Consider the following 23,601-nt stretch of genomic DNA (forward strand, 5'->3'; position numbering starts at 1 on the left):
TTTGACGGCCAATCCTCTATCCACGCTAACACCCTACCCCCAACTCCATGCTGTCTTACCTTCTGCAATAACCTCTTGTGAGGTACCTTGTCAAACGCCTTCTGAAAATCAAGAAAGACCACATCGTGGCGAAAAACTGCAGCAGGCGATGGTGCAGAGGGACCTTGGGGTCCTTGTGCATGAGTCGCAAAAACCCAGCTTGCAGGTGCAGCAGGTGATCAGGAAGGCGAATGGGATGCTGGCCTTCATAGCGAGGGGGATTGAATATAAAAGTAGGGAGGTCTTGCTGCGGCTGTATAGGGCATTGGTGAGGCCGCAGCTGGAGTACTGTGTGCAGTTTTGGGCGCCGTACTTACGCAAGGATATTTTGGCCTTGGAGGGAGTGCAGAGGAGGTTTACTAGGCTGATACCGGAGTTGAGGGGGTTGAGCTATGAGGAGAGGCTGAATAAACTAGGCTTGTACTCGTTAGAGTTTAGAAGAATGAGGGGAGATCTCATTGAGACATATAAGATGATGAATGGGATGGATAGGATAGAGGTGGCGAGACTCTTCCCGCTCAGAAAGGATAATAGGACTAGGGGTCACAGCCTCAAGATAAAGGGGGGGCGGTTTAGAACGGAGTTGAGGAGGAACTTCTTCACTCAAAGGGTGGTGAATCTCTGGAATTCTCTGCCCGTTGAAGTGGTGGAGGCTACCTCGCTAAATATTTTTAAGACGCGGGTTGATGGGTTTTTGATAAGAGAGGGGATTAAGGGTTATGGGGAGAGGGCGGGAATGTGGAACTGAGCCACGACAGATCAGCCATGATCTTATTGAACAGCGGGGCAGGCTCGAAGGGCTAAATGGCCTACTCCTGCTCCTATTTCTTATGTTCTTATTATGTTCTTATCCACCGGCTCTCCTCTATCCACTGCCCTAGACACATCCTCATAGAACTCCAATAAATTTGTCAAACACGACTTCCCCTTAACGAAACCGTGCTGCATCTGCTCTATCAAGCAATTCCCCTCAAGATGCCTCGCTATTTCCTCCTTGATGACGGATTCTAACATTTTACCTACAACAGACATTAAACTAACCGGCCTATAATTCCCTGCCTTTTGCCTGCCACCCTTCTTTCGCGACATACCCTCTTCAAAGCTCACTGATGCTTTAATGGAGCTTTCAGTTATCACCTTGTTCACTTTTACTTCAAAACAACTTCTCTTTCATAGCTAGGCTCCAAGAGCACATTGTCACAGTAGAAGGATCAGGGCAGATATCCACGGGTCTTTAAGCAATGGAGAAATCAAACGCTGGTAACGTTTTTGAGATTGCCACAAACACGACAGCCAACAGATTAAGTTACAAAAATGTTATATCGACAGTTTAGGCGACTATACAAAGTGTGGAAAGTGTGCATCTCAAGTAGATTCTGCAGAAACATTCAAGGAAGCAGGGACACAAAGGAATCCGCGGTTCAGAAAAAGTAGTTTTTGGGACAGGACCAGATAAGACTCTAAAAGACACCTTAGAGTCTTCCCTGGTCCTGTATTTTCCAATGTATTCTAGATTTGAATGACTGGAAATTCATCTCATAAACCAATTTCTGAAAACACCCAAAAAAAAGGCCTCTTTTTGTAGCCACATCACACTGAAAATTGATACTAATGGTTATAACTCCTCAAATCTAAGAACGTAAGAATATGAGAAATAGGAGCAGGAGTAGGCCATCTAGCCCTTCGAGCCTGCCCCGCCATTCAATAAGATCATAGCTGATCTGAAATGGATCAGTTCCACTGTCCCGCTTTCTCCCCATAACCCTTAATTCCCTTGTCTATCAGAAATCTACCTACCCGTACTTAAATATATTCAGCAAGGTAGCCTCCACCACTTCAATGGGCAGAGAATTCCAGAGATTCACCACTCTTTGAGTGAAGAAGTTCCTCCTCAACTCTGATCTAAACTGCCCCCCCCCTTATTTTGAGGCTGTGCCCTCTAGTTCTGCTATCCTTTCTAAGCAGGAAGGATCTCTCTATCTCTACCCTATCTAGCCCCTTCATTATCTTGTAAGTCTCTATAAGATCCCCCCTCAGCCTTCTAAGCTCTAACGAGTACAGACCCAGTCTATTCAATCTCTCCTCATAGGCTAACCCCCTCATCTCTGGTATCAGCCTGGTGAACCTTCTTTGCACTCCCTCCAAGGCCAATATATCCTTTCGCAAATGTGGCGACCAAAACTGCACACAGTACTCCAGCTGCAGCCTCACCAGTGCCCTGTACTAATCTCTTGAATAAGTGTTGTTCCTGAATATTCAAATCTATCTAATTCTGGTACTAAATTAGAGACAAAAATTCAGGAGGCAAGTCTTCTACTGAGGAATACAGTTGAACCTTTGGATTATTCCTCATTATGACCATCTCTAACTTAACTTTTACTGTATTTAATGCGAAGTAAGAAAGGTGAATCTTATTCCTTGTCATAAGATTTAGGTCAACTTGGCCAGCTTAGATTTTCCAACCAATTTAAGGGCATTGGTTTCTTCATAACAGAACTTATCACAAAAAAGAGAAAGGAAACTAAAAGGAGACATGAAGGACTTGTATTTACATAACATCTTCCACAATCTCAGGATACTTCAAAGTACTTTACAACCACTTTGGTGTACATTCAAATTGGGTGCAAATCACCACAAAAGGCAATGGCCACATAATTGGTTCCATTGATGCCGGTTAAGGGATAAATGTTGACCAAGCCACCAGGAACAGAAAAAGTTAGTTAATGATAATAGTAAGGGTTTGAGAATCAAAATGATATAAGAACACAGATAATCACTGGAATTCTACCACTTCACCTGCCACAGAATTGGAGCAGGCGAGGGATGGACAATGGAAATATCCATTGACCTCGGGCAGGAATTTCCGGTCTTGCTTGAGCGAGGTTGTAAAATCCCGCCCAAAATCTAAAAGAGGAAATAAGAGGGACAAGAAGTGAAGACTAGATTAGAGGCCAATACATAATAGAACAAAATAACTGTAATAAACATTAAAACAGTAACAGGATAGTGGAAGGAAGGAGGTGGGGAAGGAAAAAGATTGGAAGGGATATGTTTTGAGATTAAAAAAAACTTCTTTGAAGGCTATTGGATATTGCTAATTAGGAAAGTTATGGGTCTTGCTGGCAAATATTTTAAGGGAAGTAAAGTTGGCTTTGCCCATACTCCTCCAATTATCCTTGAATATGGAATGGTACCAGAGGATTTAGGGACTGTGTAAGTTATACCCCTGTTCAAAAATTAGACAGGATTAATCCCAGTAACTTCAGGCCAGTAACTGTAATGCCAGTGGCAGGAAAGGTATTAGGAGCAGCAATTCAGGGAAAAATTGGCAATTGTAAACAAAAGGGCAAATAAATGAAATTCAGTGGGGCTGTGTTAAAGACAAATCATATTGACTAACATACCATTTTTGGATGAAGCAGTTGGGAGATTGGATAGGGGTATTGATCGAAGGTTGCGCATATGGACTTTAAGAAGAGGTCTGACAAAGTAAACTCCTTCCTTGTTCACATATTCACTCACCTGCACTAAAGCCTTTGTACACAAGATCATGTACAGAGGATGCACATGCAAAGTGATCATTTTTCATGTTTTCTTTCCCATTTCTTTCCCATTTATTCTAAATGAAGTTTATTTCAATTTTTTAATTCTATTCTGTATGGATTTGATGTGGATGAATTTGATGATCAGCCATGATCATAATGAATGGCCTACTCCTGCTCCTAGTTTCTGATTCTAAAAGAAGATCAAGTTGAGAAGGCTGTTAACAAAAATGCATATTGGATCCTTGGTTTAATAGAGACGTAAGGGTACAAAAGCAAGGAAATGAATCTAAACTTTATAAAACATCGGTTCAGCATCAGCTACCGTATTGCGTTCAATTCTGGGCACATCAATGAGAAAGCATGACAAGGCCTTGGGGAGGGTGCAGAAGAGAGTTACCAGAATGGTACAAGGAGTGAGAGATTTCATGTGGACAGGATGGAGAAGGTGAAGACTGGAGACTGTTTTTTGATCAACATGACAAAAAGGTCATTAGCAGAGAAATTAGAAAGGGAACTGAATTAAAAAAGTGGAAGAAAAATAATTTACAGGGATATGCAGAAAGAGCAAGGCAGTGAAATTAATTGGATAGTGCTACCAAAGAGCCAGCACAGACCTAATGAGCAGAACAGCTTCCTTTGTGCTGTATAATTTTACCATTCTAGGAATTTAAACACTGGGTCCCACAATATAAAAATGTTTAAAGTTAGAAGAATGAGGTGATTTTAGATGGTATTTTTTCCACAGAAAGAGTAATCAAATTGTGGAATCAGTTGTCATGGGAAGGCTGTTAATGAGGACAACATACAAGTTCAACAGATTAGATTTAGTTAAGGGAGGGCAAGGATCAAAAGATACACAGAAACACAAGAAATAAAAGCAATAGGCTACCAGGCCCTTCAAACCTGTCCCACCATTCAATACAGCCATGGCTGATCTATGCCAACCTCAAATCTTTTCCTGTGCCATCTCCCCAATATTTATCCACTACACCTTAAATATTTCTAATGATCCAGCCTTCACAACTCTTTTGGGCAGAAAAGAAATTTCAATGCACCTCACTTTTATCTTGTAGCTATGTCCCCTTGTTCAAGATTCTGTCACAATCATAGAATCTCTACAGTGCAGAAGGAGGTCATTCAGCCCAACGAGTCTGCACTGACCACAATCCCACCCAGGCCCCTATCCTCATAACCTCACACTCTAACCAGGCCCCTATCCCCATACTCTCATTAGTCCCCCTGATACTAAGGGGCAATTTAGAATGGCCAATCAACCTAACCCGCACATCTTTGGACTGTAGGAGGAAACCAGAGCACCTGGAGGAAACCCACACAGAGAATGTGCAAACTCTACACAGACAGTGACCTGAGACCAGAACTGAACCCAGTCCCTGGCACTGTGAGGCAGCAGTGCTAACCATTATGCTACCGTGCCATGCCACCTCACTAGTGAAGTCATCTCACCATCTATCCTGTCAAGCCCCCTCAGGGTCTTACATATTTGAATAAGGTCACCCCTCACTCATCTAAACTCCAAGACACTATTTAATGTCTCTTGATAGGACAACCCTCTCATCCCAGGAATTAGACTGGTGAATTTCTTTTGGACTGCTTCCAAAATTACTATATCCCTTTTTAGGTACGAGTCCCAATGCTGTCTGTATGCAGTATTCCAGGTGAGGCCTCAACAAAAACCTGTACAATTGCAACAAAACCTCCCTATTTTTAAATCTAACCCCTTTGCAATAAAGGCCAAAATGCCATTTGTCTTCACTATTTGTTGGCCCTGCCTGCTAGCTTTTTAATGATGCATGCACTAGAATACCTACATCCCTCTGTATTTCACTCACCTAGTCTTTCTCCACTTAAATAATAAAGTGCCTTTTGATTATGCATGACCTCACGGTTTCCTACATTAAACTTAATTTGCCAGGTTTTTGCCCAGTCATTCAATCTATATATATCCCATTGCAAAATCACAATATCCTCTTCACAACTCACCCTTCCACCCAGCTTTATATCAGCAGCAAATTTGGAAACCTTACATTCTCTTCCTTCCTCCAGGTCATTAATGTCAATTGTGAACAATTGTGGGCCAAGAGTTGATTCCTGCAGTATTCCACTAGTTACATCTTGCCAATCTGAAAAGGACCCACTTATTCCAAGTCTGTTTTCTATGTGACAGCCAGTTTTCAATTTATGCTAATACACTTCCTCCAATTCCATGGGTTTTTACTTTATGCACCAACCTTTTTTCCCTTCTCTAAATATTCTGAGATGTTCCTAGTTTGTAGCTACTTTTGATTCAAGAATGCTATTGCATTGTGACACAGGCAGAATGACCATGGCCCTTACAAAGTGAAATCTGCCATACCTGCATTCCATATGGAACTGCCCATGCCGAGGTTCTCAGAGACAGGGGATTCCTCTGGTTTGAAGAGCCCCAACAGGTCCTCTCTGAATTGCACTTTTTTGGAGTACTGTATCTCTACAATAGAAACAACATCAGTCATCCTCGCAGACTGCAGGGTAAAGGAGATGTCAGGCTTCCCTATGAACCTCTGGCGGACAACTATCTCATATGGGCTCTGCACTTTAACATCGTCGACATCCTCCCGTCGGTACTTGTGCACAAGCTGCTCACTTGAATCACTGATTTCCAGACCAGAGCAAAGGACTGCGAGTGTGCCCTGTTTGAGGTTGGGGTCCGGACCCTGGGAATAAAGGACTGGGACCTTTAATATCAAGCCCTCCTTCCCAAAAGCCTTTGAGGCAGACGGCGAGTATTCTGGCTGACTTTTTGTTTCCTGTTGAGCCTTTCGGAGACGATTACTGAACGGCCACCATGGTGGAGACTCCAGCTCGGTTAACAGTCTGTCACAAGGAAATCAAAGAAAGATGTTTCTTGGTCATCTTTTGATAGCAGTTTTAATTTCTAAGAGCTGTTACAGAGCTATATCGCGGAAAATATAGGTTTATGACTTATGTTTAAAATAGGCCAAATCGCCTCAGAATATTGAAGCAATTTTTTTCAACTTAATGTAAACTTAATAAAAGTTAATTCCTAATCTTAATAAGAATTAAGGTTGGAACTTGTGATCCTTCACCCAGGTATAAAACAAAATTCTGATAGCAATATCTTAGAACACGCATTACCAATTAATTTTAAACAAATGGTTATGTACCAAACTTGCAAGGTCACATTGGAAAGCTGCGTAAATCTGTGGGTTTGCACCAAAACTGTACAGTGGGAAGCTGTCACTTTGTTTTGAAACCCAATTGGATCACTTCAGGAAAAGAAACCCCAACAACTGCTGGTCTGTAGCTCCAGATTCACATAATTCTCTCAGGGTAACAACGAATGGGTCATAATTGCTGACAAGACCCTGTCATCCACATCCCAAGAACCATAAAGGTCAAATTTAACATCGACAGGAATAGTGTGACAGGGCTTTACATGTATGCATCATGTGATCATGGACTGGAAAAATCCATCTGCAAATGTCTGAAGATTGAATCCAAATTCAGAATCACATCTTTTTCTTATTTCATTTTCCTATCCGTTCTTGGAATGTGGGAATGGCTGGAAAAGCTGGTGTTTGGTTGTCCTGATCTGGTGAACTTTCCGAACTGTTGTCGTCCATGCAGAGGGTGAAGGTGTCCCTACAATGTTTGTAGCCATTGGACATAACCAAATGGCTCACTAGACCACTTCAGAGTCCAGCACATTAGAGTGAGATGAGACTCACATTTATGCACAACCCTACACAGCCAGACGTTAGTTATTATTCATTTGCAAGATTTGAGTCTCCCGTATTGCCCTGAGAAGGTGGTAGTGGGCCTTCTTCATTGTTGAAGTTTAAGTTGGCTTCTGCTGTCACCTCACATATTGGCGTGAGACTGGAGTCACACATAGGCCAGACTGGGTAAGGACAGAAGGTTTCCTTCCCAAAAAGGACATGGGTCCAGTTGTGTGGATTTTTACAGCAATCCATGACCACTTTTACTCATACCAGTTTAGTTCCAGTGTTTTCTTTAAAACTATTTTCAAATTCTTACACTGCCATGCTGGGATTTGAACTCACACTTTCTGGATTAATAATTAATAAACGAGAGGTGGCGGATGGAATTTAATGCGGAGAAGTGTACTTTGGTAGGAGCAACAGATGTGTCGAGTATAGGGCTAACGGGAGGACTTTGAATAGTGTGGATGAACAGAGGGATCTAGGTGTATGTGTACATAGATCCCTGAAAGTTGGGAATCAAGTAGATAAGGTTGTCAAGAAGGCGTACGGTGTCTTGGCGTTTATTGGTAGGGGGATTGAATTTAGGAGTCGCAGTGTAATGTTGCAACTGTACACTACTCTGGTGCGGCCACACTTGGAGTACTGTGTGCAGTTCTGGTCCCCACATTACAAGAAGGATGTGGAGGCTTTGGAGAGGGTGCAGAGGAGGTTTACTAGGATGTTGCCTGGTATGGTGGGGAGGTCCTATGAGGAGAGACTGAGGGATTTAGGGTTGTTTTCGTTAGAAGGCGGCTAAGAGGGGATCTTATTGAAACATATAAGATGATTAGAGGTTTAGATAGGGTGGATAGTGATAGCCTTTTTCCTCGGATGGAGGAAGCTAGCACGAGGGGGCATGGCTTTAAATTAAGGGGGGGTAGCTACAGGACGGATGTCAGGGGTAGGTTCTTTACTCAGCGGGTGGTGAGGGATTGGAATGCCCTGCCTGCTGCAGTTGTAAATGCGCCTAGTTTGGGGGCGTTTAAGAGATCTATGGATAGGTTTATGGACGAAAAGGGATTGGTATAGGCTAGTGGGTCATTGTTTTTGTAACTGGTCGGCGCAACATCGTGGGCCGAAGGGCCTGTTCTGCGCTGTAATGTTCTATGTTCTATAACCATTTCACTTCCTTACATGCAAATAAAATGTGAAAAACAAAATCTAATACTTTGGCTAATGGGGAATAAATACTAAATTAAAATTGAAAAGCAAAATGAAACTAAATCACAAAGCCAGAGACAAAAATCTCATTTTTCTAGGTACAAAACACTACTAGACTGAACTCAGAACACACTGCAACAGTATGAGCGTTGAGGTAAAATAAAAAAGGAAAGGTCAGAATAAACACTTTCTGCACAAAATTATCTCAAATTCCTTGTAAACAATTACCGCTGCCTAAAAGCTCTTGATGTTAATTTTTCTACTCTATTTTTCAACTGTTGTGTCCTGCTATTATCTTAAGTTTCTGGCCCCGCTGTGCATGTTTCCCCCATCCCCACTTCCCTCGCCCCACGTATCCACTGGTGGCAAAATCTTCATCCTGACTTCATACTGGCATTGGCCGAACGTCCTTTAGAGCAGGACCCTGCAAACCCCACTTCTTCAAATCCGTTCAAAAAAAAAAATCACTCTCAGGGCATACTTAAGAACATAAGAAATAGGAGCAGGAGTAGGCCATCTAGCCCTTCGAGCCTGCCCCGCCATTCAATAAGATCATGGCTGATCTGTTGTGGCTCAGTTCCACTTTCCCGCCCTCTCCCCATAACCCTTAATCCCCTCTCTTATCAAAAACCCATCAACCCGCTTCTTAAAAATATTTAGCGAGGCAGCCTCCACCACTTCAACGGGCAGAGAATTCCAGAGATTCACCACCCTTTGAGTGAAGAAGTTCCTCCTCAACTCCGTTCTAAACCGCCTCCCCTTTATCTTGAGGCTGTGCCCCCTAGTCCTACTGTCTTTTTTGAGCGGGAAGAGTCTCTCCACCTCTATCCTATCCATCCCATTCATCATCTTATACGTCTCAATGAGATCTCCCCTCATTCTTCTAAACTCTAGCGAGTACAAGCCTAGTTTATTCAGCCTCTCCTCATAGCTCAACCCCCTCAACTCCGGTATCAGCCTAGTAAACCTCCTCTGCACTCCCTCCAGGGCCAAAATATCCTTGCGCAGGTGCGGCGCCCAAAACTGCACACAGTACTCCAGCTGCGGCCTCACCAATGCCCTATACAGCTGCAGCAAGACCTCCCTACTTTTATATTCAATCCCCCTCGCTATGAAGGCCAGCATCCCATTCGCCTTCCTGACCACCTGCTGCACCTGCAAGCTGGGTTTTTGCGACTCACGCACAAGGACCCCGAGGTCCCTCTGCACCGTCGCCTGCTGCAGTTTTTCGCCACGTAAGTAATAGTCCTTCCTACCATTCTTCCTACCAAAGTGGACCACCTCACACTTGCCAACATTAAATTCCATTTGCCATTTCCTGGCCCATTCGCCCAGCCTATCTAGATCCTTCTGCAGACTCTCCACACCCTCCGCACAATTTGCCTTTCCCCCAATCTTGGTGTCATCAGCAAATTTCGACACCCTGCACTCGGTTCCCTCCTCCAGATCATCTATATAAATGGTAAATACTTGCTGCTGGAAATCCCTGGTAAATCTGATTGAGTGGCTGGTTTAAGAGGCCACCGCAGAGGGAAATTAAGAGTCAATTATATTTGCGTGGGACTCAAGTCACATATAGGCCAGCACTGTGGGATATGAACTCGCAGCATCTGGATTACTAACCCAGTAACATATCACAACACTACCACATCCTTTGCTCCATCAGTATTGTTTTCTTTTGCACTCCTCTCCCACTGGAACTCCCTTCCTGTTTTCAAAAAAAACCTGCTAACACCCATTTTTATTATGAGCTGCACTTTCTATCCCCTCACCTTACCCCAATTGTCTGTTGTTTTTTTCCCTGCCCTACAGGGTGCTCAGAAATATTTCTATACTGAGAGGTGCTGCAGAGATTTCAGTTGTTGTTCAGAGTGCCCCCAAATGTGCACTGGACAGAACAAAAGTTTGTACAGCAACCACTTCTCTTCCACCTTTCCTTCAATTGGCACAAAACTAACTCACACAAAGAAAAACATATTTTAGTCAGGGAGGTTACATTCAGGGATCATTAAAGTGAAATATTAGTTCCTGAAAATAAAAATATAACAAGTAATTAAATCCAGATGCAAGTAGCACTCTGACTGAAGGGCAATAGGCGTCTTCTCATTCCCCTTTCATTATGTAACCAGAAACTTCTCATTTATCTAGGTCATGACGATTTGTATCTACAAAACTTTAATGGTAGGGTGGCTATAAGATAACCAGTTATCCATTTTCCATACGTAGCTCCTGCAACTTGCAGCAACCCATGACAGCCAAGAGAAAGATCTGGACAACATTCATAGCATCATAGAGGTTTACGGCATGGAAACAGGCCCTTTGGCCCAACTTGTCCATGCCACCTTGTTTTTAAATTCCTAAGCTAATCCCATTGCCTGCATTTGGCCCATATCCCACATTACCCATTGCACCCATGTAACTATCTAAATGCTTTTTAAAAGACAACATTGTACCCGCCTCTACTACTACCTCTGACAGCTTGTTCCAAACACTCACCACCCTCTGTGCGAAAAAATTGTCCTCCTGGACCCTTTTGTATCTCTCCCCTCTCACCTTAAACATATGCCCTCTAGTTTTAGACTCCCCTATCTTTGGGAAAAGATATTGACTATCTAGCTGATCTAGGCCTCTCATTATTTTATAGACCTCTACAAGATCACCCCTCAACCTCCGACGCTCCAGAGAAAAAAGTCTCAGTCTGTCCAGCTTCTCCTTATAACTCAATCCATCAAGTCCCGGTAGCATCGTGGTAAATCTTTTCTGCACTCTTTCTAGTTTAATAATATCCTTTCTACAATAGGGTGACCAGAATTGCACACAGTATTCTAAGTGTGGCCTTATCAATGTCTTGTACAACTTCAGCAACACATTCCAACTCCTGAATTGAATGTTCTGACCAATGAAACCTAGCATGCCAAATGTCTTCTTCATCACTCTGTCCACCTGTGATTCCACTTTCAAGGAGCTATGAACATGTACCCCTGGATTTCTTTGTTCTGCAACTCTCCCCAGCTCCCTACCATTAACTGAGTCAATCCTGCCGTGGTTCAAACTATCAAAATGCATCACCTTGCATTTATCTAAATTAAACTTCATCTACCATTCATCAGCCCACTGGCCCAATTGATCAAGATCCCATTGCAATTGGAGATAACCTTCCTCACTGTCCACCATGCCACCAATCTTGGTGTCATCTGCAAACTTACTAACCACGCCTCCTATATTCGCATGCAAATCATTAATATAAATGACAAATAACAGCAGACCCAGCACAGACCCCTGAGGCACACCGCTAGTCACAGGCCTCCAGTTTGAAAAACAACTCTTTACAACTACCCTCTGTATCCATTTAGATTCATCATCCTGGATCCCGTGAGATTTAACCTTATGCAACAATCTACCATGTGGTACCTAGTCGAAGTCCTTGCTAAAGTCCATGTGTACAACATCAACTGCACTGCCCTCATCCACTTTCTTGGTTACCCCTTCAAAAAAAAACTCAACTAAATTTGTGAGACACCACTCTGTGTGAAGCAGCCCCCCCCCCCCTAATATTCCCTTTAAACTTTTCCCCCTTCATCCTTGACCCATGTCCTCTAGTCTTTTTCTCCCCTAGCCTCAGTGGAAAAAGCCTGCTTGCATTCACTCTATCTATACCCATCATAATTTTATACACCTCTATCAAATCTCCCTCATTCTTCTACGCTCCAGGGAATAAAGTCCTAACCTATTCAACCGTTCTCTGTAACTCAGTTTCTCAAGTCCCAGCAATATCCTTGTAAACCTTCTCTGCACTCTTTCAACCTTATTAATATCCTTCCTGTAATTAGATGACCAAAACTGCACACAATACTCTAAATTCGGCCTCACCAATGTCTTATACAACCTCACCATAACATTCCAACACTCATACTCAATACTTTGATTTATAAAGGCCAATGTACCAAAAGCACTCTTTACGACCTTATCCACCTGTGTCGCCACTTTTAGGGAATTATGTATCTGTGTTCCCAGATCCCTGTGTTCTATTGCACTCTTCAGTGTCCTACCATCTATCCTGTGTATTCTACTTTGGTTTGTCCTTCCAAAGTGCAATACCTCACACTTGTCTGCATTAAACTCCACCTGCCATTTTTCAGCCCATTTTTCTAGCTGGTCCAAATCCCTTTGCAAGCTTTGAAAACCTTCCTCACTGTCCACTACACTTCCAATCTTTGTATCATCAGCAAATTTGCTGATCCAATTTACCACATTCCCTCCTTATTCATGTATTCATCCAGATGCCTCTTAAATGTTGCTAATGCGCCTGCTTCCAACCTACCCCGCACATCTCCCTTAAACTTTAATTCGGACTAACTCTCACCTACCTTCATCCCCGAACTCGCCAACCTACTTTAGCACATGTAAGCAATGGTTTTATTTTCAAATCCTTTCATGGTCTCTTGAAAGCAGGCTCACTTTTAACATTTATGAAAAACTTGGACAGGTACATGGGTGAGAGGGGTGTGGAGGGATATGGTCTAGGTGCAGGTCAGTGAGACTAGGCAGAAGAATGGTTCGGCACAGCCAAGAAGGACCAAAAGGCCTGTTTCTGTGCTGTAATGTTCTATGGTTCTATGATTTACCACTCACAAAGCCATGCTGACTGTCCCTAATCAGTCCTTGCATCTCTAAATGCCTGTAGGTCCTGTCTCTCAAAATACCTTCCAATAATTTACCCACTACAGATGTAAGGCTCACTGGCCTGTAGTTCCCAGGCTTTTCCCTGCAGCCCTTTTTAAACAAAGGCACAACATTTTCTACTCTCCAACCTTCAGGCACCGTGACTATCAATGATTCAAATATCTCAGCTAGGGGACCCACAATTTCCTCCCTAGCCTCCCACAATGTCCTTCAGAGTCAAAAAATACCAGATTACAAGCATGCCACGTGTGCATCTGCAAATGACGAATGAGAAAAAATTCAATTATCGCTGCAAAATCCAATAGCACCACTAGTTGCCACACTCCGGTGCCTTTTGGGTACATAGAGGGAGAATTTAGCATGGTCAACGTACCTAACCAGCATGTCTTTTGGACTGTGGGAAGAAACTGGAGCACTCTGAGGAAACCCACACAGACACAGGGAGAACATGCAGACTCTGCACAGACAGTGACCCAAGGCAGGAATCGAATCCAAATTCCTGGAGCTGTGAGGAGGCAGTGCTAACCACTGTGCCATCAAGTGTACGACAGTCTGTGAATGTGACTCAGTACTGTTCTCTCAAAGCCACTCTGCCATCTAAAAGCTCATATTAGCAGCATAACAAAATACTTGCCATTCCCTTGGATAGACAGATGTAACTCGTTACTATTCAGAATAATGTAGTATACTCGAGTTGCAGCCAAGCTACTGAACTCAATTTTTAACCTCTCCACTCTGGCACATCATCCTGCAGTTACGCACTGTTTATAGTAAAAGCTTACTTTGACAACATCTCCGAACCCTCTAACCACTGAACACAAGTGCAGCAACATCATGGGAATACCATAATCTCCAAGTGAGGCCGACATGGATACCTCTTTCACTGCTCCTTCATCATTGTTACCCAGCGTGGTGTGCTACAGGAATCAGTGCTGTGGCCTCAAATTTTTACAATTTATATAAATTACTTGGATGAAGGGACAAAGTATGTCTGCTAAATTTGATGACAACACAAAGATAGGTAGGAAAATAAATTGTGAGGACACATGCAGGCTATAAAGAGACACAGATAGGTTGAGTGAGAGCGCAAAACTGGCGAATGAGTATAATGTGGGAAAACGTGAAATTGTCCATTTTGGCAGGAAAAAGAAGAAAGCTTATCATCTAAATGGTGAGAGATTGCAGAGCTCGGAGATGCAGAGGGATCAGGGTGTCCTAGTGCAGGAATCTCAAAAGGCTAGTATATAGGTACAGCAGGTAATTAGGAAAACCATTTATTGAGAGGGGAATTGATTATAAAACTAGGAAGGTCATGCATCAGTTATACAAAGGCATTGGTGAAACCACATCTGGAGTAACGCGCAAATAATTGGTCTCCTTATTTAAGGAAAAACGTAAATGCATTAGAAGCAGTTCAGAGAAGGTTTACGAGAGTAATACCAGGAATGGGCAGATTATCTTGACTGGAGAGGTTAGATTTGTATCAATTTTAGATGAGTCAGAGTGACTTGATCAAAAACTTTACGACCTTGAAGGATATTGACACGGCAGATGTAGGAAGGAGGTTTCTTCTTATCAGAGAATCTAAAACTAGAAGTGACTGTTTAAAAATAAGGGGGTTGCCCATTTAAGACAGTGATGAGGAGAATTTTCTCTCTCTGAGGGTCGTGAGTCTCTAGAAATCTTTTCGTCAAAGGCTGATGGAAGCAGAGTCTTTGAATATTTTAAGGCTGAGAAGACAGATTCATCGTTAATAAAGAAGATAAACGGTCATCAGGGTAGACAGGAATGTGGAGCCATGCTCAACGGGCTGAGAGGCCTTACTGTTTCTTATCCATATGCTTGTATGAGTCAAACTGGTCCTTCCTTGCAGAATGCAATCCATAGAAAACTAGGTTAGATTGCAGATGGGTAGAAATGGACATGGTCCTGGAGCAAGTTTGTAGCTGATCTATGAAGATCAGAAATGCTTTTGTAAAAAGAAACCAAATTTCCATAGCTCCTACAGTAACATGCTGAGCTGCAAGATACTAACCCATACAAAGGAAGTCAAGTTGAATCCTTATGTATCAGTCAGACTGCAATTACCCAAACTGTCCCCTGCAAAATAAAATGTCAGCTTGAACCACTCAAATGCCGCATCATTTGCCTGAGGCAATGTTACACCTATAAAAAGTTATTAAAATGAAACGAAGGATAGTGGAAAGGGTCAAACAATTACGATTAATAACCACAATCTTTACTTCCATTTGCTTGTAATTTGATAAAGTAACGACTTGTCAAAGATTTTTTGTCTTGCGCTCATCAGGACAAATTCATGAATACCAGATTTCAAACAATCACAATAATTTACACAACAGGAGAAAAGGGTACTGATTAGTTGGCAATTTGATTTGCTCCAATATTGGCATAAAGAAAGTAAGTTCCCCAAGCTCCCAAGCAATTCTAAAGAAGGTGCAAGGTTTGAACATGTTTCTTTTATTTTGCAGAGAACAGCTTCCCATGTATAAGCGCATGTCATTTGGGCAGCATAGTAGCTAGCACTACTGCTTCACAGTTCCAGGAACCTGGGTTCGATTCCCAGCTCGGGTCACTGTGTGGAGACTGCATGTTCTCCCCGTGTCTGCATGGGTTTCCTCCAGGTGCTCTGGTTTCCTCCCACAGTCCAAAGATGTGCAGGTTAGGTTAATCGGCCATGTGAACTTGCCCCTTAGTGTCCCAGGATGCGTAGGTTAGAGGGCGTAGCAGGTAAATATATGGGGATAGGACCAGGATGGGATTGTGGTTGGTGCAAACTCAATGGGCTGAATGGCCTCTTTCTGCACTGTAGGGTTTCTATGATTTCTATATGTGGTTAGGTTGATTGGCCATGCTAAAAATTGCCCCTTAGTGTCCTGAGATGCGTAGTTTAGAGGGATTAGCGGGTAAAATATGTAGGGATATGGTAGGGCGTGGGTGGGATTGTGGTCGGTGCAGATTTGATGGGCCGAAGGGCCTCTTTCTGCACTGTAAGGTTCTATGATTCTATGAATGCATATTGTGATCACTGGAAGTTTGGCACTCGTGTTTGCCCTGATGAGTACAAGTTGAAAAACTTCAGCAATGTCTCTCCTTTCAACAATGTTCAAGTTCTGTACTTACCAAGCGACTATTGCATAAAAGTATAGTATATGATAAAGAATAAACAAATGGCTGTTTTGAACTTGCACAGCTGCTACCGCAGGCTCCCTGGTGACATCCCATCACTGGGGAATTCCATTACAGCTAGACCCAGCTCTGTTAGTGCAGAGATTACCGATTCAAAATCCTATTGTTCCAATTGCTTCATATGCAAATTAAAAACAAAAAATCAAACTCACTGGCAAGGCCTTTTTTTTTGGCTGTGAACATCAGCCAACCAGTGAAAGTATTCAGTCAATCCCTGAGGCTTTTATCTAGCACCGGAGTGCAAATCTGAACCTGCCTATCGCAACCGGTTATCTTCCAAAATACCAGCTCCTTCATTCTGACATAAACATCTTCTGCAATGTCCATGTACTACATTGCACACAAGTGGGTGTGCAGTAAATTGTTCCTTTTTAATCCCACTGTGTGTTATACAAATGCAGGAACTGACACAGAAAAACACCACAACTTGTTCCGTACCAGACAACAACTTCACAGAATTGTTACAGCACAACAGACCATTCGGTCCATTGTGTGCACACCAGCTCACCAATCAAACAATTCATCTAATACCATTCTCCTACCTTTGTCCTATAACACTGTACTTTCTTTTTTTTCAGTTAATAATCCAATTCCCTCTTGAATGCCTGGATTACCTGCCTCCATCACACTTTCAGGCAACATATTCCAGATCTTAATCACTTGCCAAATGGAAAGTTTATCATGTCTCAGATTACTTAAACCTGTGCTCTCTTGTTCTCAATCCTTCCACCAATGGGAACTCTTTCTTCTGTCCAAACCCTCATGATTTTGAATACCTTTATTAAATCTCACCTCAACTTTCTCTCGTCCAAGGAGACAGTCCCAATTTCTCCAATTTAATAGCTCCAGGAACGAGGAACTTCATTCTTGTGAATCTTTTCTGAATTCTCTAGAATGGTGTCATAGCTTTCCTAAAGTTTGACTCACAGAATTGGACAAATTACCCACCCCAGCTGAGGCCGAACCAGTGACTTATACAAATTTAACATAACTTCACTCTTGACTGCATTCTCCTTTTAATAAAACCTAGGCTACTGTAAGCTTTAATAACCACACTCTCAACTTGTCTTGTCACCTTCAATGACTAATGCACATGCACACACAGGTCTCTCTACTCCAGCACCCTGTTTAGTGTTGAACCCTTTGTTTATATTGTCTCCGTGTTCTTCCTTCCAAAATGAATCACTTCACATTTCCCTTCATTGAATTTCATTTGCAACTTGTCCACTGAAGGGTTGAAAGAACAGAGTTCTCAGAGGGCTTGTAGGTTTCAGAGTTAAGGTGGTGTAGTAAAGAAGCAGGGGGGTCACAATTTTAGGCTGTGCAAGGCCTGAACTCATATTATGAACTAAAGCAAAATATTGTGGATGCCTGGAAATCCAAAAAAAAGTTAGGTGATTTTCCTTCTGAGAGAACAGTGGATTTGTGGTGCAGTTTGCTGACTCATGCGGTGCATTTGTGTGTGAAAGTTGGACTTTATAGGCTAGAGAGTTCACAGCTGCAAGTGAGTTAGGGGAATTGGAACTGCTGCTCACCTGTACAATAAGCAGATATCTTGCAATATTAAATCAAGGTTGCAGTGGTGTCCTGCACTCACTTTAAGAGGGTGGGAAAATAATTTTCCAGATTTCTTTCTCCCCTAATTGAGCTGGATTTTTAACCTACTTTTTATCTCTCACAAGAGATAACATGGTTGCTGGCTGAAGTAGGGAGGCAAATGCATTGTGACGTACAGTGGAGAGAGACAGACTGGATGAACTAGTAGACCCTTCGCTCTGTATCGTTGTCCATATGAACAAAGCAGCAGATGAGGCTCTTTGCTGTACAGCGCAGGGTGAACCTGATCTATCAGGCAGTTTTGGATGTGATCCAGTCAGATCGAGCAATGGGTGAATAAAGCAGTTATGAAGCAGAAGGTACACACTAGAACATGAAAGAGTTATACGACAGTCAAACCTGGGGAAATGACCAGAATGGGGAGTTTAATGGTTTTACTGGGGATATTGAACATTAACGATGGAGATGAATGGAACAACTAAGCAGACTGACAGCTGCAGAAATAAAGTGAAAATGCAGGATCAAACATTAGACCATTGGCAGTTGAAGTACTGCTGCAAGTGACTTGGAGAAGATTTTATTCTGGAGCAGACATACAATAATAAAGACAGGAAGAATGAATTGATTCCCTTTATCCCAACATGTGTCGTACAGGTTGCAGCAGCTGGCACAGAGACATGCTCCCTTTCCAGTACCATGTGGGACTGAACGGTTCCCTTTCACTTAGTACACATCACACTGCGTACAGTACTGCTGCCTTAGCTCCCCTTACCCAGAGTCTTCCTCCCTCCTGTTTCTTTTTAAATTTGCACATTTTCTTACCACAATATGCATGACCCCAATACCTGTTTGCCACGTCCATGTCTGACTCGATCTTGTCCAGCCCTTTCATGATGCGATCAAACTGCTCCCCCTGATGATGCAGTACCTTGGCTGTGTCTTCCAGACGTTTGTGAGAACTGGAGGCCAACCTGATGAGCTGCCTCCCCTTCGATGTGCGATCGGGGCTGGCTTCTACCTCTACCCCCTCAGATGAAAGCAGCTGTGCTTGCCAGAAGTGCTCGATGACGTTGAACACCACCGTCCGGTTGGGTTGCAGTGAGCTGAACCAGTGCTTCTCGTTGCTGCCCACCAGCACGGTGAGTGAGCTGAATATGAAGCTGGATGCCTCCTTCTTGATGCCAGTGATGGCACAGAGTTTGAAGCTGGTCAGCGTGAGCCCCTCTTTGTCGGACGTGAACGACAATTGGCATGGCGTGAGTGACAGTTTGCCGTATACCCATCGTTTCTCACTGTCTAAATAGTAAGAACCAGGCCAGGAATGGATGCACAAGTCTTTATTCATCACAGCAGCACTTGCCCCTCCCAGGAGGTCTGTCTGTCGATGAATGTAGGGAAATCTAGGGACGGATTGGGTGAGTGAAGGAGGGAAGTTTAGTTAGTGTTCATCTAAAACCACAGATCACTTTAGAAGAAGAAATCTAAAATCAGGACCCTTTCATGAGGATTGAGCAACAAGATTATATATTGCTCTTTGAAGGAAATGTTTTGATCAGAATTTCTGGTGTCTGGAGTATTTTTCTGCAGTGAAAAAGCAATTTACTAAAGACGTAATTTAATTACTTTGGAATCAAGTAGTTTGCTCATTCAATGAAGTTAACAAAACGTTTCCAGGTACCAACCTGAGGAATCTGTTTCTGAGCCGATGACACAAGAGAGCGAAAAACAAATGCACATGATTCATTTTCAGAAACGTCAAAAAACATGATAGCTTTGCCCCATTTTCACACATTTACTTCAACTTATTATGTCTCTCTCCAGGGAAATAATTCTAAATTGTCTCTAACTCATTTGCAGTGTCCACTCCAATGGGCTCTTCTAATAATCTTGATGTTTCTTCATGTGCTAACCACTCCCTATGAGTAATTTTCTTCAGCTCATTAATCCTGCAACAACGCTGTTTTCCTCCAACTCTGGCAGCTTGGATATCTCCCCTATCCTTTGTCCCAGCTTTACTGGCTGTGCTCTGAAGGTGGAATTCCTTCCCTAGATCTCACTGCTTCACCCTCAACTCTTAAGATCCTCATTAAACCAGCCTCTGACCAAACTTTCAACCACCCTTGCTATTAATTACTTCTTTGGCTCTATGTCAATTTTTGTCCGGTTTACATTCCAATGAAATTAGATAAGGCACTAAATAAATACCAGCTGTGTTTGTAAATTACTGCACCACTCAATTATTTCCCTTTGAGTGAAGAGATTCCACTTGACCCCCTGTCTTACTCAGAAACAACTCATTTACCTTGCATTTCAAATATTTGAACTCTTTGTAACTTGTCTCCTCAAACATAATTAGTTTAGTTTTTATTTATTAGTTACATGTAGGTTTATATTAACACTGCAATGAAGTTACTGTGAAATCCCCTAACTGCCACACTCCGGTGCCTGTTCGGGTACACTGAGGGAGAATTTAGCACAGCCAATACACCTAACTGGGAGGAAACCAGAGCATCTGAAGGAAACCCAAGCAGATACAGGGAGAACGTGCAGACTTCCCACAGACTGTGACCCAAGCCAGGAATCGAATCTGGGTCCCTTTAAGACAGCAGTGCCAAACACTGTGCTATGAATTGTCCTTCATGTCTTTTTTTTAAATACACTTTTGGAACATGGGCATCGCTGGCTGGCCAGCATTTATTGCCCATCCCTAGTTGCCCTTGAACTGAGTGGCTTGCTAGGCCGTTTCAGAGGACAGTTGAGAGTCAACCATATTGCTGTGGCTCTGGAGTCACACGTAGGCCAGACCAGATAAGGATGGCAGATTTCCTTCCCTAAAGGGCATTCGTAAACCAGATGGGTTTTTCATCACAGTTACATAGGACATCATTTATGTCTTTTATAAAAGCAGTTTTGGTACTGTGGCCAGGCTGGAAACTTGACTAAAGCGATTTCAACATGGCATTCCACGAAAGATGGGCACAGATTTGGGATGCGACAACACATTCAAGGACTTTGGAGAGGAATGAGAGGTTGGAGATAGGGCAGTAGTTTGCAAGAACTGTAAGGTCAAGAACTGACATTTGAGGACTGGAGTGTGGGAATGTGGGACAGTGGGATAATACCTGAAGAAACAAAACAATTAACAATATCAGCTAGCATAAAACATTTTTTTAAACTTGCGTACTTTTCCTGACGTCTCAAAATACAGTCATTTTGAAGTGTGGTCATTGCTGTAATGTAGAAAACGCAGAAAGCAACTTGCACAAAATAAATTCCATATAACAATGTATTAATGGCCAGGTACTCTCTGGTTTAATGAAGGGATACATATTGGGCAAGACACTGGAGATAACCCTCTTGGGATCTTCTTTGAAACAGGGTCATAAGAATTCTTACATCCACCAAAGCAGGCAGACTGAGTCTCCATTTAACATCTCATTCAAAAGATAGCACCTCTGACAGTATCCCTCAGTCCTGCACTGGAGTGTCAGCATTGATTTTTGTACTCAACCCCTGGAGTGGGAGTTTGAACCAGGAACCTTGTGACTCATAAGCAAGAATGCAAACAACTGAGCCACAGCTGACAATACAACATAGCACATAAGTGTTAACCACGAATGTACAACATCAAGAAATTAGATCTACACAACATTTGTTTCACTTAACCATCCTTCTTACCAGTGTAGCTCCATTAAAACTTTCCTTGTCTAATCAATTCCATTGCATCAAAGAATCCTAGACCATTGACAATCAATCAAAATATTTAAAATCAGTCAGTAAGATTTTGGCCACAGCCCCCTCTTTAGGCCTTACAACATACTAAATTAGTTGCCTGTTCTAAATAGATGACCAGTTTCTTACACTGGTGAGGTTAAGGGTCATTTTGCATGTTTACCAATGAATTATCAGAATGTGTACACATGTCTACAAATACATCGTTAGGGTGGAAATCTCTTACTCCCCTTTGGAATTTCTAAGCCTGTAGTACAACACTTTCTTACATCAAGCTCATCGGATTTTTCAGTCTGCTTACCTGTGTGCGTCTCTACCTCCGTTTGCCTAAACTGGGTTGTCTTTCCAACTCACTGTCCTTTGTGTACATCTCTGCGCATTGTGCATCACTTACTCAACTACAGTTCCTGTTCTTTTTTAATTTTTCTCTGCTTCTTCTTGTGGCTACTCTCTGTCGCTGCCTTTATTTGCCCTAGCTCTTGTGGCACGCTGGTCACCAGATTCCTTTTCTTTCCTGATTCCCAGTACTTGTACCTATGGCTATTTTCCTGACAAGCTATTCCATTTTGGTATCTTCGGTGTGCAACCTTCTCCTCACCAAGACGTTCTTCCCTTCCTCACTGCAGGATTCATTTATCTCAGGCTGTTCTTCTTACAAGATGTATCCATCCAGGATGTTCTCTCTCCTGCAAGATGTACCTCAGGATGGTCTCCCTCCCCTGCAAGATTTTTTCTTAGAATATTTTTTCACTGCTGAATTTATTACAGTTTCCTCACTCCTGCAAGATTTTCCCAAAATATTAGGTTCCCCCCTTCAAGCTTTCCTGCAGGAGATTCTCTAACCCTGCACAGACAGGACACGAGCCTCTGCAGGCTTTTCCCTGCCTCTCTGACGCTCCTGTTTCCTCACGGTGGAAGCTGGCTGTAGGCCGGAACCCAGGCCCTTTCTGCCACCCTACAATGCTCCTCCGTATCCCAGTCTTAGGCCCTCGCCATCTCTGCGAGGCGGCAAACCATCACTGCTCTCCTCCCTCTTTCTCGCTCGCTGCTCTCCACTCAGGATTTCTCTCTCTCTCAGCCTGACTCCACCCGCTGCCAGCCCTCTCAGGTCTGCTCCGCCTAGCCGTTCCTGTCAATGTCACCTAGACCCCGCCCCAACAATGTCAATCACGCCTACACTCCGCCCCAACCATGTCAATCACACCCAGACCCCGCCCCTCGCCATGGCAATGACATCCAAACCCCGCCCCTAACGTCACCTAGACCCCGCCCCAACCATGTCAATCACACCCGGACCCCGCCCCTCGCCACGGCCATGACATCCAGGCCCGGGCCCCTAATCATGTCAATCACACCCAGACCCCGCCCCAACCATGTCAATCACAGCCAAACTCTGCCCCATGTCAATCACACCCAGACCCCGCCCCTCGCCAGCGCCATGATATCCAGACCCCGCCCCCAATCATATTATTCACACCCGGACCGCCCCGTCCCTCATGTCAATCACATCTACACCCCGCCCCTAGTCATGTCAATCCTATCCAGACCCCGCCCTGTCGCTGTCACCCAAACTTCGCCCCATTCCATCAATCACGCAGACGCCGCAGCACGCCTGTCAATCACTCAGACTATCGCCCCCGCTGTACCGGACCCCGCCCTACTTCTACCAATCACCAAGTCTCTTTCTCTTCTCACGCAGACTTCACTTCATCCTCTGTCAATCACTCAGGCCCCGCCTCCGCTCAGCCGGACCCCGTCCATCCATCTCCACGAGACCCCGCCCTACTCTTGCCAATCACCAAGACCCCACCCCTATCGGTTATCCGGATCCCGCCCCTCACGCCTCCAATCATCCAGGCCCCGCCCTACTCCTGTCAATCAACAAAACCCCA

At 43.4% G+C, this 23,601-nt stretch overlaps 1 protein-coding gene across 1 annotated transcript in view; it reads right to left on the bottom strand.

Moving 5' to 3' along the window:
* snap47 (synaptosome associated protein 47) overlaps positions 1-22,799 on the bottom strand; it is a 59,386-nt gene extending 36,587 nt beyond the window's left edge. Inside the window, exons 1-3 of the mRNA XM_080194523.1 lie at positions 22,011-22,799; positions 18,823-19,377; positions 5,959-6,458 (exon numbers count right to left, since the gene is read on the bottom strand). Coding sequence (XP_080050649.1) covers positions 5,959-6,458; positions 18,823-19,322 — 1,000 coding nt within the window. The 5' untranslated portion in view covers positions 19,323-19,377; positions 22,011-22,799. The remainder of the gene's footprint in view (positions 1-5,958; positions 6,459-18,822; positions 19,378-22,010) is intronic.
* Between the last annotated feature and the right edge of the window lie 802 nt (positions 22,800-23,601).

This window comes from Carcharhinus amblyrhynchos, chromosome 8 (assembly GCF_965287045.1).
Source record: "Carcharhinus amblyrhynchos chromosome 8, sCarAmb.v2.hapA, whole genome shotgun sequence".
Classification (NCBI taxonomy): domain Eukaryota; kingdom Metazoa; phylum Chordata; class Chondrichthyes; order Carcharhiniformes; family Carcharhinidae; genus Carcharhinus; species Carcharhinus amblyrhynchos.